A 15,638-nucleotide genomic window follows, 5' to 3' on the forward strand; every position below is an offset into this window, starting at 1 on the left:
TGCCCAGCCCAGCCCAGCCCAGCCTAGCCCTGCGGAGCACCAGTCCCCCTTCCCCGGACACACTGAGGCACACCGAGGGCATTGTCCACTTTTAATTGTTGTCAAAGGTTGTCTGGATGCATAACACTGTCACAAGGGCACAGAGCAGCGTGATGCCGGCCGGGCCCGGGGACACTGGACACACGGACATGCGGGGGAACGTGGGGACAGGGAGCTGTGACACAGCCCCCCCGAGCCCCCCAGAGCATCCCCACGCCCGGCCGGCTCTATTTACAGTATTCACAGACGTTGTACCCAGCGAGTTAAATAACTACATCATTACAACACACGTCTGGGGCGGCTCCGGCGGGCTGCGAGGGTGGGCTGTCAGTCTGATAAGGTGCATATTTAAAATAAAATAAAAAAAAAAATCCAACAAAACGAAATAAAAACGAAGAACAAAGAGAGGAGCCAGGCGTCCTCTGCCGGGGTCCCGCAGCCCCCCGAGCGCCCGGGAGGAGCAGCGAGGGTCGTGTTCTGACGACAGCTACAGGTCTGCGTGGGCTGCCGGGGTCAGGGCACAGGCAGTGGGCCCTGGGAACATCGGCCAGGCCCTCACAGCACCTCTGTGGGTGTGGAGAGAGCAATGTGAGCCTGGGGTGTGCACAGCCCACCCCCCACAGTGCACCCCCACGCCCCTCTCACTGCTCACCTGTCACCTGCGGGGGCTTCACCACTGCCTGCTTGAGGAAGGGCTCCTTGTCGCCGAAGGGGATGATGCTGCCAGGGCTGCCACCGTGGTGGGAGAGATCCCGCAGCTCCTTGGAGCCCTCGGTGCCCGAGAAGCCGTTCTCGTGCTTGCCAGGCTGCACGCCGTTCACCAGGGCTGCTGCCTCCTTGGAGCTGTGGGATCGGAGGGCTTGGCTCAGCCCTGGCCCTGCCGCCCCCAGGTCCACCCCGGTGTCCTCACACTCACCTTGGCTGCAGCCCCTCACCCACCAAGCCCTTCGTTCCCCCCGGCGTCCCTGCGCTTGGGGTCTCTGTCTCTGGGAGCTCCTCTGCCTTGGGGATTGGCCCCAGGTGCTTCTCACGGCCTGAGGACATGGCAGAACCTGGTTCAGCCATGGCCTGGGCCAGAGCGTGGCTGGGGGAAGCGGGCCTGGGGTGCCCACACACCTGAGACATCTTCCTGCTCGGCTGCTTTCCCGTTCACCACCTTCTTGTCGTCCTTTTTCTGCAGGGACAGGAGAGCTGTGAGAGTCTGCAGGCAGGGGCAGGAGGGCTCTGTCGAGTGCCCCAAGTCCCCAGTGCCCCGGGACAAAGGACAGGGTCCCACCTTGGTGTCTGCTGCGTCCGACTTGCGCGTCCTCTTCATGATCTCCTCCAGACGCTGCGGTCACAGAGAGACTCACACACGGCCCTGGCCACCCACAGCTGCCCCTGGTGCCAGGCAGGATCCCCTCCAGGGAAAAACCTGCCATGCCCCATGCCTGGAGATGTCCCCCACCCTCACCTTCTTCCTCTCCAGCCGCTCCTGCTCCTCACGCTGGAAGTGCTTCTCCCGCTCCAGGCGCTGCCGCTCGGCCTCTTCGCGCGCCCTCGCCTCGGCCTCTTCCTTCTGTGTCACAGCAGGGCAGGAGTGGATGAGATGTGACAGGGAGGAAAGGGATGGGGTAGGGACCAGGGCAGGGACTGCAGGTGTACTGCCTGGACAGCTCAGCCCTGCCCTATGTTCCTTCCTGCCACCCTGGACCTTGAAGGGCTGGGGTGTTTCTCACCCCTTCAACCCCCTGGAGAGTGAATCACAGGACAACATCCCTGCCTTTGTCCCCCACCTCCTGCAGCCCCTCTCCCCCACACTCTGTCACCCCAACCTGTCTCTGCAGCCGCTCCAGCTCCTCTCGCTCAGCCCGGGCTCTCTCCTGGGCCTCCCGTTCCTCCTGCAGCCGCCGCTCCTCCTCCCGCTGCCGTGCCAGGGCCTCCCGCCGGCTCTGCTCCTCGGCCGCCCGCTGCGCCCGCTCCTCCTGCACCCGCCTGCGGGGAGGGGGTCCTTAGCATGGCAGGGGGCCAGGGCTGGGGGCCAGGGAGACAACACCCACCTCTCCTGCTCCTCCTGCTCCCGGCGCTCCCGCTCCTCCCGCTCCCGCTGCTCCCGGGCCTGGCGTCGTTTCTCCGCCAACAGCCGGGCAGCCTCCTCCCGGTCCGTGGTGCCCGCGGGGGGTCTGGCTGGGGGGCTGGCTGGCACAGGGCCGGGGGCTGCAGGGACTGGGGGGCCTGGGGGAGACAGACAGCGTCAGGGCTGCTCTGGCTTCTCCCAGGCCTGCCACATTGTTTCCCCAGCCACACTGTACCCACCTGCTGTGGGCTCTGCAGGCACCTTGGGGGGCTCGGGAAGGGCTGGGGGTGCCGGACCCCGCTCCTCCTCCTTCTTCTCCCGTGCCTTTGCCTGGCCCTCCTGCTCCCCCCGCTCCTCCCGGGCCCTGGCCCGCACCTTGGGGGAGGAATGGACACTTCGAGGCAGGGGCGGCTTGTGGGGAGAGCTGAGGGCTGGGCTGGGGGATGCCGGGCGGGCCTTGGGGGTGGCAGGGGACGAGGGACGGTTCTTGGGAGTGGCAGGGGATGAGGGACGGTTCTTGGGGGTGGCAGGGGATGAAGGACGGTTCTTGGGGGCAGCAGGGGACGAGGGACGGTTCTTGGGGCCAGGGCTGCAAACAGAGCAAGAGACCGTGTTAGTGGGGCTGGGGCAGCCCCCAGGTGGGGTCAGGGGCTGGGAAGCCTCAGGGTGGGGGGTCCCAACCTGCTGTCAGCTGCGGGCAGGAGCCGGGGCTGTGCTGCCGGCAGTGACTGCCGCTTCTTGAGGCTGCGCTCCCGGGACAGGGCGCTGCGCTCCTTGGCATTCTCCCGATCCTTCTCCTTCTTCTCCTTCTTCTTCTGCTCCAGCCAAGGACAGACAGAGACAGCATCAGCGCTTGGTGCTGGGCTTGGCAGGAAGCCACACCGTGCCCCACAGCTGCCCTGGCACCCGGGGTCCCCGAGGGAGGTGGCACTCACGGGCGAGGGCTCGGTCTTGCGGCGCGGTGTCACATCAGGGCTGGCAGCAGCCGCCTTCCGGCGCTCCCAGCAGCGGTGAGGCAGGCGGTGGTTGTGGCAGGGGCTGAGGGGGCTGGCAGAGGCTGAGCGGGGGCACACGGGCACTGGGGGAGGAGTGACCAGGGTCAAGGATGGAGCCAGCATCAACACCAGCTTCCCAGTGACTCCAGGCTCCCTCATCCTGGTTCCCTGCCTGTGCCAGGACCCCCTGTCCCTGACCCCCTGGGGGCTCACCCTGCTCCTTGCCATTCCCAGCCAGCGTCACGGCGCTCCGGCTGCGCGCGAGGAAGGACAGGGTGGGTGTCATCAGCCGGTCCACAATGCTGCTCTCCCATGGACTCAGCTGCAAGCTCCGGTCTGGGGAGGGAGAGGGGCTATTAGTGCACCACAAACCTCCAGATTCCAGTCCTGCTCCCAACAACCGCTGCTGGGAGGGAGCAGCCGTGTGTCTGCAGCAATAGCACGGCGCATGCACAATTCCAGGAGTGCCCAGAGCTTGGCCGTGCTGGGGAGGGGTCCCCATGGCCCCACAGAGCTGAGCAGGATGAAGGGCCATGCGGGCCCAGGCGTGGGTGGGCGGCTGGGCGCCTGTAGACAGTGCTGTGGCATGATGACTGTGGTGTCCTTGTGTCCTGTGGGCACTGCAGTCACTGTGTACCAGTGGTGCTGTGTGCCACCCTGGTGACAGCAGCCTCCCCACAGTGCCCTTTCCTTGTGCCCAGCAATGGCACCCTTCTGTGCCCCTGCCCTGTGTGACCTATGGCCCTGGCACATTCCAGCTGCCTGAGGGACACCAGTGTGCCCTCATCCCACAGGAGCTGTGCTGAATCACCAAGCGTGTCCCAGGAGCCAGGCCAGGCTCACAGCACCGACAGAACAGCAATGTCTGGCCACTCAGCTGTCTCAGTTGGGCACCAAGCTGCCACTGGCTGCCCTGCAGCACATCACCAAACACCCCACGGCGCATGGGAAACACCCATGGAGACGGGGGCCCTCTGCCCCTCTCCAGTTGCTGTCAGGGCAGGGGCAGCACCAGCTGCCAGGAGGGGAGAGCACAGAGCCATGGGTGCTGCAGGGGGACAGGGTGGTAGGTCTGGCAGAGGCCCAGGGAGATGCTGCTCCCAGCTGGGCAGTGCTGACAGCCCCCAGGTGCCTGTCCCTGGGCTGAGCCCCAGCACAGGGCGGTGGGACCTGCCTTCGTCACCACAGCCACGGCGTCAGCTGCTCTGGCTATTTATACCCATCCGGGAAGGCACCCATCACCAGGCAACCCTGAAACACAACAGCAGCCCCGGCACTGGACACATCCCTCTGTTAGACACAGCCCTCCAGCATGGCTGCCGCCCTGGGCAGCGCTCCCAGGGCCAGGACGACCTTGCAGCACCACGGCCAAAGAGCTCCGTGGCACCCAGCCCCAGGAGGCTGTGGGGACACTGGCACCATGCCTAGCCCCAGGAGGGCTGGTGACAGGCAGCCCCTCTGTGGCTGCACAGGCACCCACTGGAGCTGCCCTGGGGCAGGGAGCCAGGCTCCCATCCCTGTCCTGGCGCCCCATGGGGCTGCCACCACCCAGCCATTCCTCCTCCTCTTCTTTCTCCTCCCAGCCCACACAGCCTCAAGGAGCCACCGGCCGGTTCCAGCCTCCTCCCACAAACAGCAAACGGCTTCTCCTCTCTCCGCGGGCACCTGGGCATGGGGGACCCTGGCATTGGGGGTCCCCAGCACTGGGCAGGGGCTGGGCTGTGCCCCCTGCGCTGGGGCAAACGCAAAGGGCTCTTACTTCTACTGGGAGAGTTCCAGAGGGTGGCGGAGGATTTGGAGAGCCGCTTGTTGATTATAGAGTCGACGTGTTTGGGGAGGTTTACAGCGGACACCGAGCACCGGCTCGCACCTGGAGGAGGGAAAAGACACAAGGGCATTAAGGTCCCGGGGCCGGGGCCAGGCCCCCCACATGCAGCATGCACGGCCGTGCCAGGGCACTGGGGCACAAGTGGAAGGACCAGGGGAGATGCTGGAGTCCAGGGACACAGCACAGAATGGGATAGGAGATGCTGGAGTCCAGGGACATGGCACAGAGTGGAGTAGGAGATGCTGGAATCCAGGGACACGGCACGGAGTGGGGCAGGAGATGCCGGAATCCAGGGACGCAACACAGAATGTGACAGGAGATGCTGGAGTCTGGGGACACGGCACAGAATGGGACAGGAGATGCTGGAATCCAGTGACACGGCACAGAGTGGGGCCACAGGAGATACTGGTGTCTGGGGACACAACATACACCACTGGCATTCAGTATGGCAGTGTCTGAACCCTACAGGGTCATGCTGGGATCATGCAGGTATATCATCCTCAGAGAGCCAGGGCAGCTCCCAGGCCCCAGTACAACAGTCTTCCCAAAGACAGTCCTGGGAATCAGGAGCGGGTGGCTGGGGACCTCAGCAGCACCAGGCCAGCATCCACCCTGGGGGAGCAGGGTGAGGGCAGCAGGTCCAGACAGACACAAGACAACATCACACCGGTGCTGGGTCACTGTGGCACTGCCAGGACAGTGCTGGTGCCTGGCAGCACCTCCACAGGTAACTGGGATCTCCCCACCCTGGCTGGGCTCCTCTGGACAAAATAGCCAGGGAAGCTCAGGGCCGGTGAAGGTGGGAGGTTGGTGAGTGACAGCTGGCAGCAGCTCCAGCAGCACATCCCAAAGGGAAGTGACAGGGGAAGGTGTCCCCTTGCCAGACCTTGCCAGGTGCTGCACCACGGACACCCTGAGTGTGCCATGAGCCACAGTGGCACACACGGCACTAAGACAGGTGTACCCAGAACATGGAACCTGTACACACAGCCCAGCCAGGTACAGCCAGGCACGCAACACCTGAACACACACTGGGCACTGGGCACACAGTGCCAGTACACACAACCTGGCACACAACACCTGTACACAGCCTGGTCAGGTACAGCCAGGAACATAACACCTGTACATACTCTGGCCAGGTACAGCCAGGGCCACTATAGCTGCCCCATGGCACGTGAAGGCCAGATAGTTCCCAGAGACACAGCCCTCTCCTCTGTGTCACCATCCATGCCAGACAGTGCTAGCCCCTGCCAGCACAGCACAGCAGGCAGGGGACAGTGGAGACCTCCACATGTCCAAGTGCTGAATTGTGCAGGGTGTTCCCAAGAAGCCCCCAAGGAGCAGGACCAGCTTCTGCAGCCTCACATACAGCCATGGTCACCTTCATGCTGGACCTGGGGGGGCCAAGCACTGCCCCCACCCAGCTGGGGGACAAGAGGACACGCCGCAGCACAGACCCCAACCAGAGCTCGCAGAGACCTCGTGCAGCTCCACAGCCCCTGGGGGCAGGGGCTCTTCACAGCTGCTGCAGACCTGGCAGTGTGGCCATGGCATGCTGAGGCAGCCAGGGCTGCCCCCCAGGCAGGTCTCTGAGTGGAACAGGGACTGTGACGCACAGCTTACACCCAGCCCCACAGAAGCAGGGAACAGCCACGGGACCCCATCAGTCCCCAGCACAGCCCAGTGATGGCAGCATGACCCCACTAAGCAGGGCTGAGCTGAATTTGAGGATTGGCAGAGAGATGCCCAGCTTCCCCCACTGCTGTCAAAGCCACAGGGTCCCAAGGTGCCTGTGCCCAGCCCTCCACTCACCATCCTTGTGTGCAGGGGAGCCGTGGTGCAGGGCACCAGCCCAGGACCACCGCTGCTGCCGGATCTCTGCCCACGTCTTCTTGACCGACCGCTGGATTGCCGCCTCATAGCGCTCCTGCCCAAGGGAGAGGGACAGCCTGAGCCCAGCGGCTGCAGGAGTGGGGCTGGGGCAACCCACAGCCTCCCAGCATGAGGCCATTGCAGCAATGGGGGTGCTCAGAGGGAGACAGGACAGTGATGCCTGCCCTGGTCAGGGCACATGTGCCAAGCAGCTGGGCACAGCACAGGTTCTGCACCATGAAGGAAAGGCAGCAGAGGACAGGCACAGCAGGCAGCTCCCGAAGGGCTCATGAAGCACCTCCTGAAGGGCTGCTGGAGCCATGAAAACTCCTCAGGGATTGCATCCCACGCGCCACCCCTGCCCCCTGTCCACAGCACCCACGACACCCATCCCCATCCCCACCTTATTCTTCTCCAGCTTCTGCCTCTGCCGCTCCTCCAGGACCGCCCGGCGCTTCTCCGCCCGCAGCCGCTGCTCCTCCAGCCGCTTGCGCCGCTCCTCCAGCTGCTTCTCCCGCAGCAGCCGGGCCTTCTCCTCCTTCTCCAGCCACAGCACCCGCTTGGCAGCTGCGGGGGGCAGCAGGGTCGCACCGGAGGCACAGCCCTGGGCAGCGCCGTGGTGGGACCGCGTGTCCATGCCGGCGGTGCAGGGCCACAGGCTGCCTGTGGCCGGGGCACGAGGGGCAGGCAGCATCACGGCCGGCCGGCCGGCGAGGGAGGGGTTTGGGCCAGGACAAAAGGAAGGCCGGGAGCCCGCCGGGAGCCCGCCGAGCCGCGCGGTGAACAATGGGGGAATGAGGGTGGAAAGAGCGCGGGGACAAGGAGGCCCCATGCGCAGCGCAGGGGCCCAGCTCGCCCGCTGCCCCGCGCCGCTGTGGGGCTGCCTGGGGCTGCTGCACATGGCAGAGCCCGGCACCAGGGCTGCTAGCACCTGCACAGACCCGGGGAGTATCCAAAGGCAGGAAGCAACAGTGTGCTGGGGGGTCAGCAGTGTGCCTGGGGGTCAGCGGTGTGCCTGGGGGTCAGTGGTGTGCCTGGGGGTCAGCAGTGGGCCTGGGGGTCAGCAGTGTGCCTAGCAGGCAGAGCTGCCAGCACCACAGTTCCCACCCTGGCTCAGCTAACCACAGCTAATGGGATTGCCCATGACCCGGCAAAGCTCCTTAGCCCCTGCCTCCCCTCATCCACTTTCCCTCCCAGCCCCATACCCAGGTACTTGGCCCGTTCCTCGCGTCGCTCCTTCGCCTGCTTGTGCCTTGCCTGGGCTTTCTGGGCATCTGCAGAGGGGAAACACCATCAGGGTAGTGCCCAGCCCCACCAGGCATCGATTGGTACCCACAGGGTGCAGCATCACTGGAGCATCACAACCTCCCGGCACCCACCTTGCTTGGGCCGGGGGCTGGCAGCAGGAGATGCTGAGGGGCGGCTGCTCCGGGGGGTCACATCCTTTGAGGGTCCAGCTGTGGCACCCGGGGAGCTCTTGGCATCAGGAGATGCCCCTTCAGCAGCAGCTGGGGCTGGGGGCTGGCTCCCCTGGGGCAGGGTCTCCACGGAGCAAGGGGCGGCAGCGTGGACAGGGACGGGCTGGCCAGTGGTGTGGGGCAATGCCTCTTCTTTGGGGTGCTCCATCCCAGGTGGCTTGGGGGGTCCAGGCGGGGACTGGTCGCTCTGGGGGGGAACACTTTGTGCTGAGGGGACCACAGTCGCAGGGCTGGGTGACACAGGCTGTCCTGGCAGTGCCACAGCTGGAGGGCCGGGTCGGTCATGCTGTGGGGGGCTGCTCTCAGAGGGCATCACGGCCGGGGGGCAGACGGGCTGCTGGGAGGGGGGCACGGCTGCAGGGACGGGTGAGACGATCTTTTCAGAGGGAGGGATGGCTGCAGGGATGGGTGGGACGGTCTTTTCCGAGGGGATGACATCTGGAGGGCCAGGTCGGTCACGCTGTGGGGGGCTGCGCTCTCCCTGCAGGGCAACCCCAGGCAAAGGGGGTGGTGCGGAGGGCGGGGGGATGCTGTCTCCCATCGGGGATGGTGGGTTCCCTGCAAGAGGGGCAGAGCAGAACACAAGGTCACTCAGTTGGGAAAGCCTGTGGAAAACCCATCCTCCTCAAACACAGCCCTCAGGGGGCACAGCCCTGTCCCCCCAAAGCAGGGGGCATTGGGACCCCACCTCAGCCCTGTTGCTGCTGCCCCAATCCTGGGGAACACCCGCAGCGGGTGCCAGGCGCTGGGCGCACAATGCACAGAGGAACAGCCGGGCTCCACCAGGCACTGCCACCACAAAGCTGCCCTTCATCCCCTGGCAGCTGCCGCCTGGCCCTGCCATGGGGGTCCACAGGGCCAGAGACCCCCCACGGGCACAGGGACCCACACACTCCCCTGCCACTCTCCCCAGGGGGACGAGGACGTCGAGCGCTTCCGCGGCACAGTCGGAGGCAGGATGGGCGCGGGCCGTGGCCTGACGTCACTGTGACAGCCCGTGGCCCCCATCGCGCCACGGACCCGCAGCCATGAACTCATGGCCCAGGAATGCACACGAGGCTGCCAGACAGAGCCCCCTCCCCTCGTGGGGCCGGCCATGGGGCAACCCCGGGGGATCTCCCCCGTTTTGGATGGCACTCTGAGGGAGCCCTGAGCACATCCCAGCACGGTGCCAGTGCCTGGCAATGTCACGGCATGTGCCCTCTGTAGAAATGGTGTCGGAAGTGTCCTCAGTGACAACAGTGGTGGGTGACTCCCCCCACCCCCATTATCAGCCCTTTGCAAACAAACCCTTCAGTACTTGCCAGGATCCCAAATCCAACCCCCATGCAGCAGCAGCACCATCACTCCTGGCCAGAATGACCCACCCCAGGACACACAGCTCCAGCCCCATGGGCACCACTGCAGAGTGGCTTTGGAGGGGATGGCAGAACCCCAGTGACCAGCACCAGCTGATGTCACACGCCGGCTCAGCCGTGTTTGCAGAGCTCTCCACAACCCTCAGTGAGAGGCAAAGTGTGGGCTCTGCAAACACAGCCGGCGCCGCTCCTCACCCACCCCACGGCTCTTCATCCACCCCACAGCTCCTCATCCACCCTGTGCTGGAGTGCTCCGAGTCAGGGTCAGCCCAGGCTACCCAAAGAGGCATTGCATGCCCCCTGAACTGACAGCATGGGCACACCCCAGGTCCCCTGGTGCCAAGAGAGGGACTGGGGGTGCTGCTGCAGCCCCCCAGGCCAGGGCTGTGCCAACAGGGTTCCCCCACCCTGGACTCTGTGGGGACACAGCCAGCCCCGGCCCCCCCGCAGACCTTCCGGGTATTTTCTGCTGCAGGAAGCCGGCCCATCCCCTGGCCCCGATCCTGCACATCCCATGTCCCAGTGCTGCGCCCTGCGAGGCAGCCATCGCCCTGATGAGGGGCTGGGACTGGGGGATCCCCTGCTCTGCCCCCCAGGGCTGCCTCAGATGGGCAACCACAAGCAGCAGGGCTTGGCAGCCCCCAGGTGCCAGATCCCAGGATGGCACCTGCAGTGTCACCATGTGTGTCCCATGGGGAGTGGTGACCCTGGGACCACTGTGGTGGCACAGCCAAGTGCTGCCCACAGGGCCGAGTGAAAGTATCAAGGCCAGGCTGATCCCCTGAACAGATGCAAATACCTCAGAGAGCCCTGGATATGTTGGGAGCACTGTCAGGGGACAGTGGGTGCCTCCTGCCACCCCTCACAGCCAGGCACAGAGCCCTGGGCAGGATCTGCCCTGCCCTACTGTCCAGAGAGACAACAGCACCTGTGGCCAGGGCAGGGCTGTGGGCACGGCCAAGACCTCCAGGCCCAGCCAAGACCCCCAAGGTGGGGCAGGGCCGGCCCTGCCACCATCTGTCCCTGTCGCTGCTCCAGCACGGCAGCTGCCCTGAAACCCAACTCTGCCTGCGCCCAGGCGGCGCGGGCGTCCCCTCTCCCCCGGCCAGGGCATTCCACATGGATTAGCTCCCGTCCCCCCAGACACACAGGCATGGCTGCCCTGCAGCACCCAGCCCGGGTGAGCCTGCATGGCACCGGCCCCACTGCTGCCACCGAGACGGCGCCGTGCCCGGCACAGGGCAAGGTACCGCCCTCGACGCCGCATCGCCCAGCCCGTGCTACTCATCCCGTGGGTGCTGCCCCATGGTGCTGCATCGCCCAGCCCTGCTGCTCCTGCCATGTGTCCCTTTGGCCCTGGTGCTTGTGCCACCAAGCACCAGTGGCACCTCCAGCCCAGCAGTGCCCAGTGCAGCGAGGCTCCTTGGGCAGCACATGGCTGGGGATGCTCAGCCAGGCGCAGGCACATCCCCAGTGCCGTGAAGCGAGAGCACATCGAGGCCCGCGGGCGCTGCTCGGACCAGCGGCCCTCGTTAACTGTCCCTGCAGGGCACTGCCCATGAGAACAGGGGGGGCACCGGCCTGATGTCACCTCAGCTCCCCCCAGCTCCGTAACCTTGTGTTCCCTCTCCAGAGCACAGCCAGAGCAGCCACAGGCTGCTCCACGTGCAGCGCCCAGTGGGGCAGGGGGCATCACCCGGGACCTGCCCCTGCCCTGGAGGGCCAGGAGAGCAGGGCTGGTGGTGCTGTGGAGGTCATTGGTGAGCAGTGAAAAGCCACCCAAAGGTGCTGGTGTCACAGTGCCCAGCCACCATGGCCATTGCACCAGTCTCTGCCAAGGACAAGACCCTGAGGCCAGCCCAAAGAGCCACTGCTGGCCCTGCAGGGCTGCTCCCTACAGCTCGTGGGGACATCCATGTGTGCAATGCACCCTCAGGCTGTCCCTGGTGCAGCTGTTCCCAGCTGCCTCCCCTGCCTTCATAGCAGCCCCATGGGGATGAGTCCCTTGGTCTCTTGTTGCTAGCAGGTCCTGATGCAGAGCAGAAAGGCAACTTTGGCTGCAGTGCAGGAACTGCTCTTTGGATGCTGGTGTCCGCTCTACCTGAGGCCACCAGAGCTCTGTGGGATGCACCGGGATGCTCCAAGCCCTGGGGGTGCTCCAAGCCCCAGTGTTGCCCCTGATCTCACCTCCACCTAAACACTCAGCTGTGCCCTGGGGCTAAGCCCTGCCCTGTCCCACCCAGCTCCTGGGATTTCCCTGTGCTGCAGCAACCCTTACACCTGGATGACAGGGACAGTGAGCAAGTCCTCCTGACACATCCCTGGAATGTCCACAGCACATTCTCAACACGTCCCCACTACGTCCTGCCTGCAGGCACAGCACTGACACGCACCCTCAGTGCTGGCTCACATGCCTGGGCAGGGAGACATGGGCAATGCCAGCAGCCCCTGCCTCGGGAGTGGCCAGTTCCACCCTGGCAGCCGCCATCAGCAATGACACCCTGTCCCCAACAGGGACAGCCACCTGCAGCCTGTCCCCAGGCACATGGGCACTGTCACCCATGGCTGGCTCCTCTCCCCGCCAGCTTGGAGCCAGTGAAAAGCAGCTGGCAGCTGGCTGGGCTTTGGCCCACAGTGCCCCACCACTGCCCACAGCCCCGCTTCAGGGGACAGGCTGGAGCAGGGCAGGAGGGGCAGACAGCACGGCCCCTGGGAGGGCACAGCCAGGTGCCAGGCAGGAGAAAGAGGCATATCCAGCCCCCTTTTCCAAGGCTCATGTCCTGCCAGGGCTCCAGGATAGGGGTATGGGGGGCAGCCATGGGGGAACTGCACCAGCCCCTGGGCCAGGCAGGGGTCACTGAGCTCCCACAGCACTGCCGAGCCAGCAGTGACACACTGAGCTGCAGAGCAACAAGGGGAACTTGGGATCTTGTGGTGAGAACGAGGCCAGAGCCAGGGGGTTTCCAGGGTTTAAAACACACGTGAAGGAAAGAGCCGGAGCTGCTGCTGGCCCCAGCACCCCACAGCAAACTGTGGTCACAGTGCAGCTCCAAACAGCCCGAGGGCAGGGGCAGGAACACCTGCCCACCATCCATCTGGCACGCTGGCAGTGGCGACAGGAGCTGCCCTCGTCCTTGGGGCGACCCATGCGGCGCCACCAGTGCCCAGGGCAGCCAGCCCAGCCACGCTCCCAAAAACCTGTCTGCTAGCATCATGCTGGGAAACAGAAACCTGGCTGGAAGGCAGGGCATGGGGCTCTGTGCCTGCCAGCATCCAGCTCCTTGGGGAGCAGGTCAATAACCCCAAAAAACAGGTCCTGTGCCTCACAACACGGATGCGGCACCTACCAGGGCTGGGGCCGTGCAGGATCCAGCTCTGTTCCCAGCAGGCTGCCTGTGGGGCTGCCCAGCCCTGCTCAGAGCCCTCCAAGGAGCAAGAGCTGTGCTAACTATTTTGGACATGGCACCACGGGACTGTCACATCACCACTCTGCACGTCGCATCACGTTGCTCTGACGGTTTCGCAGCAGCGGCTCCAGCACTGGGAGAACTCCCGAGCTGCTGCTCCCAAACACAGGAACTGGCGGGCAACCAGATCACTCTCCCTGTCCACCATGCCAAGGGAGAAGGGCTGGAGAAGCTGAGAGAAACCTGGATAAGGACAGACCTCTGCCTGCTCCCTGCCTTGATCCTCATCCCTCTGTCCACTGCATCCCTCTGCTCACCTCAGCAGCTCATCACACCCTGCCCTGGCTGCCCTTCACGAGTTTCTGGCCTCCAATGCCACTGGCTGCCCCACACATGGTGGGTCCTGGCTCCCTGAGAGTAATCAAATCCCTGCTGGTGGCTCTGACCTGCTCTGTGCAGCAGGACAGGAAACAGGCCGGGCTGCCCAGTCATGCAGGTCACCCACACGGGACAGGTCACGGATGGTCCCTGAAGGAGGACGCGATGCAAAACCGCCCGTGCTCCTTCAGCACCATTCTGTGCTCACAGCAGAGCAGCCAGTGACCCACCCGGGTGTGTGAGGAGCCCGGGGCGTCTGGGAACAGCCAGCCCTGGTCCCCGGGCAGCGACAGCATCAAGCAGGCAGGCCAGGCCGGCGGGAAAGCGGAGAGCGGGACTCAGACAACATGTCTGGCGTGGGCGGGCAGCGATGGCAGGACCCGCGGCCGGCTGGTGCAGGAGCCGCCGGGTTTGAGCATCGCCGGGAGCCGCAGCCATCCCTCCCTCCCTCCCTCCCTGTCCGCGGGCCCGGGCGATGGAGCGCTGGGGCCGAGGGGGAGGGGAGCCGCCTCTCCTCTTCCTCCCGCCGCGGAGCTCTGCTTAGTCACAGCGAGCGCTGCGCCGGAGCCCCGAGAGGCAGCGCCAGCCCCGGCCCGAGCGCGGCCCCGCCGCCGCCGCCCTCCCGGTTCATCCCGGGGCAGCGGGACCGGCCCTGGCGGGACCAGCGCGAGTCCACGCGGCGGGGCGGGGGCGGCCGGGGGGCGGCGGTGCCTCCCACGGGGGGCATCGCCCAGCGGGCGGCGGGGACGAGCCGGGGCGGCGCCGGCGGGGCCGCCACCCCCGGGGCTCCCCAAGGGCAGCCCCCCTGCGCCCCCCACGGCGGCGGGGCCGGGGCCGCTCCGGCCCTCCCCAAGATGGAAGGGCCGTGCCCGGGCTTTGTCCCTCCCGGGAAGCCGCCCCGGCCCCGGCAGCGCCTTTACCCCCCCTCGCCCTCCCTCCCCGGCTCCTCCGCCGCTCCCCCGGGCCGCCGCCCCGCTCCGCTCCGCCGCATCCCGCGGGCCCGGCCGCCGCATCCCGCACCCCCGGCGGACCCCGCACCCCGGGCCGCATCCCGCAGCTCCCGGCCGCATCCCGCACTCCGATTCCCCGCGGCCCCGCGGTGCGGGAGGGGCCCGGGCGCCCCCCGGAGCCGGTCCCGGCGGCGGTGCCGCGGCGGATCCCCTTACCGAGGGGCTGGGGCTGGGGCCGGGGCTGCGGCTCCCGCCCGGCGCGGCTCCGCTCCATGGCGCGGCAGGCGCAGGGGCTGGCCCAGCCCCGCTCCCCCCGGCCCGCGGGGGAGGACGCTCAGCGCTCCCCGCCCCGGCCCCGCGGCCCCGGCCGGGGGGAGCGGCGGGGGATGCTCCGCCTCGCCCCGGCTCAGACGCGGCCCCGCAGCCTCGCCGGGACCCCGCGGCCGTCACCCCCGCCTCGGGCCTGCCCCGCTGCCCGCTCCCGCACTGCTCAGCATCCCCGAGCTTTGCTCGGCCGCTCCATCCCCCGCTCTCCCGGATTTTGGGGCTCGCACGCGCATTTTGCGATGCTCCGGTCACAAACGCGCCGCGCCCCGAGCAGCGCCGCGATGCACGGCCAGCGCCACCCCGAGCAGCTGCTGCTGCCCCAGCCTCGGGCACCCCAAAAATGACACCGATTTCCCGTTTCCGGGCCCCACCTCAGCTGCTGGAGAGGCCTCGGAGCTGCTGCTCCCCCGTTCCCGTCACACGCTGAGCTTTAGTCACCGCCAGAGCCGCCCCCGCCCCGCATCCCACCCTGCCCCGGTAACCGGCAGACAACGGAGGCCTCTCTCACTCCCCGGACAGGAGCACTGACCCCCGGCTGGCCCTGCTCACCGCCAAAACCCCCTTCAGCCCTGCCTGGACGGGAATGTGGCGGCACGGGCAGAGCTGGGGACAGTGGGCAGCACCGGCAGAGGGAGGAACGCGGCTCCAGGCTCTGCAGGGGCACCGGGAGGCAGGACATGTCCTTGTCCACCACGTGGCCAGCCTGCTCCAGGCATCCCGCAGAGCTCCCGGCTCCGGGTGTGTGGATGAATAAAGTTAGTTTTTTGCGGGCAGCACCCATCAGAGATGCCTGTTTTGGGGATGATGTCACCGCAGGCCAGGAGATCCCCTGCCACTCATTCTCTCTCACCTACCAGGCAAACAGGTTTACCGAAATCCCAGCCCTTTTCCTTGGAAGTGCATTCCCCTGACTCAGGGCTGGGGAGCTCCTCGGCAGACGGGGCGGACCC

The 15,638-nt window shown here is 66.4% G+C and overlaps 1 protein-coding gene across 1 annotated transcript; it reads right to left on the reverse strand.

Moving 5' to 3' along the window:
• Positions 1–83: 83 nt before the first annotated feature.
• On the reverse strand, positions 84–14,635 carry MAP7D1 (MAP7 domain containing 1; the record flags this gene model as incomplete). Its single annotated transcript, XM_083879344.1, has 18 exons — positions 84–605; positions 692–882; positions 956–1,073; positions 1,156–1,213; positions 1,316–1,369; positions 1,493–1,597; positions 1,854–2,013; positions 2,079–2,253; positions 2,335–2,684; positions 2,777–2,910; positions 3,031–3,173; positions 3,304–3,426; positions 4,850–4,960; positions 6,731–6,845; positions 7,194–7,357; positions 7,996–8,064; positions 8,170–8,826; positions 14,578–14,635. The coding sequence occupies 18 exons, from the start codon at positions 14,633–14,635 to the stop codon at positions 595–597; spliced, it is 2,796 nt and encodes a 931-aa protein (XP_083735470.1). The 3' UTR covers positions 84–594.
• Between the last annotated feature and the right edge of the window lie 1,003 nt (positions 14,636–15,638).

This window comes from Zosterops lateralis, assembly GCF_965231275.1.
Source record: "Zosterops lateralis genome assembly, chromosome: 28".
NCBI lineage: Eukaryota > Metazoa > Chordata > Aves > Passeriformes > Zosteropidae > Zosterops > Zosterops lateralis.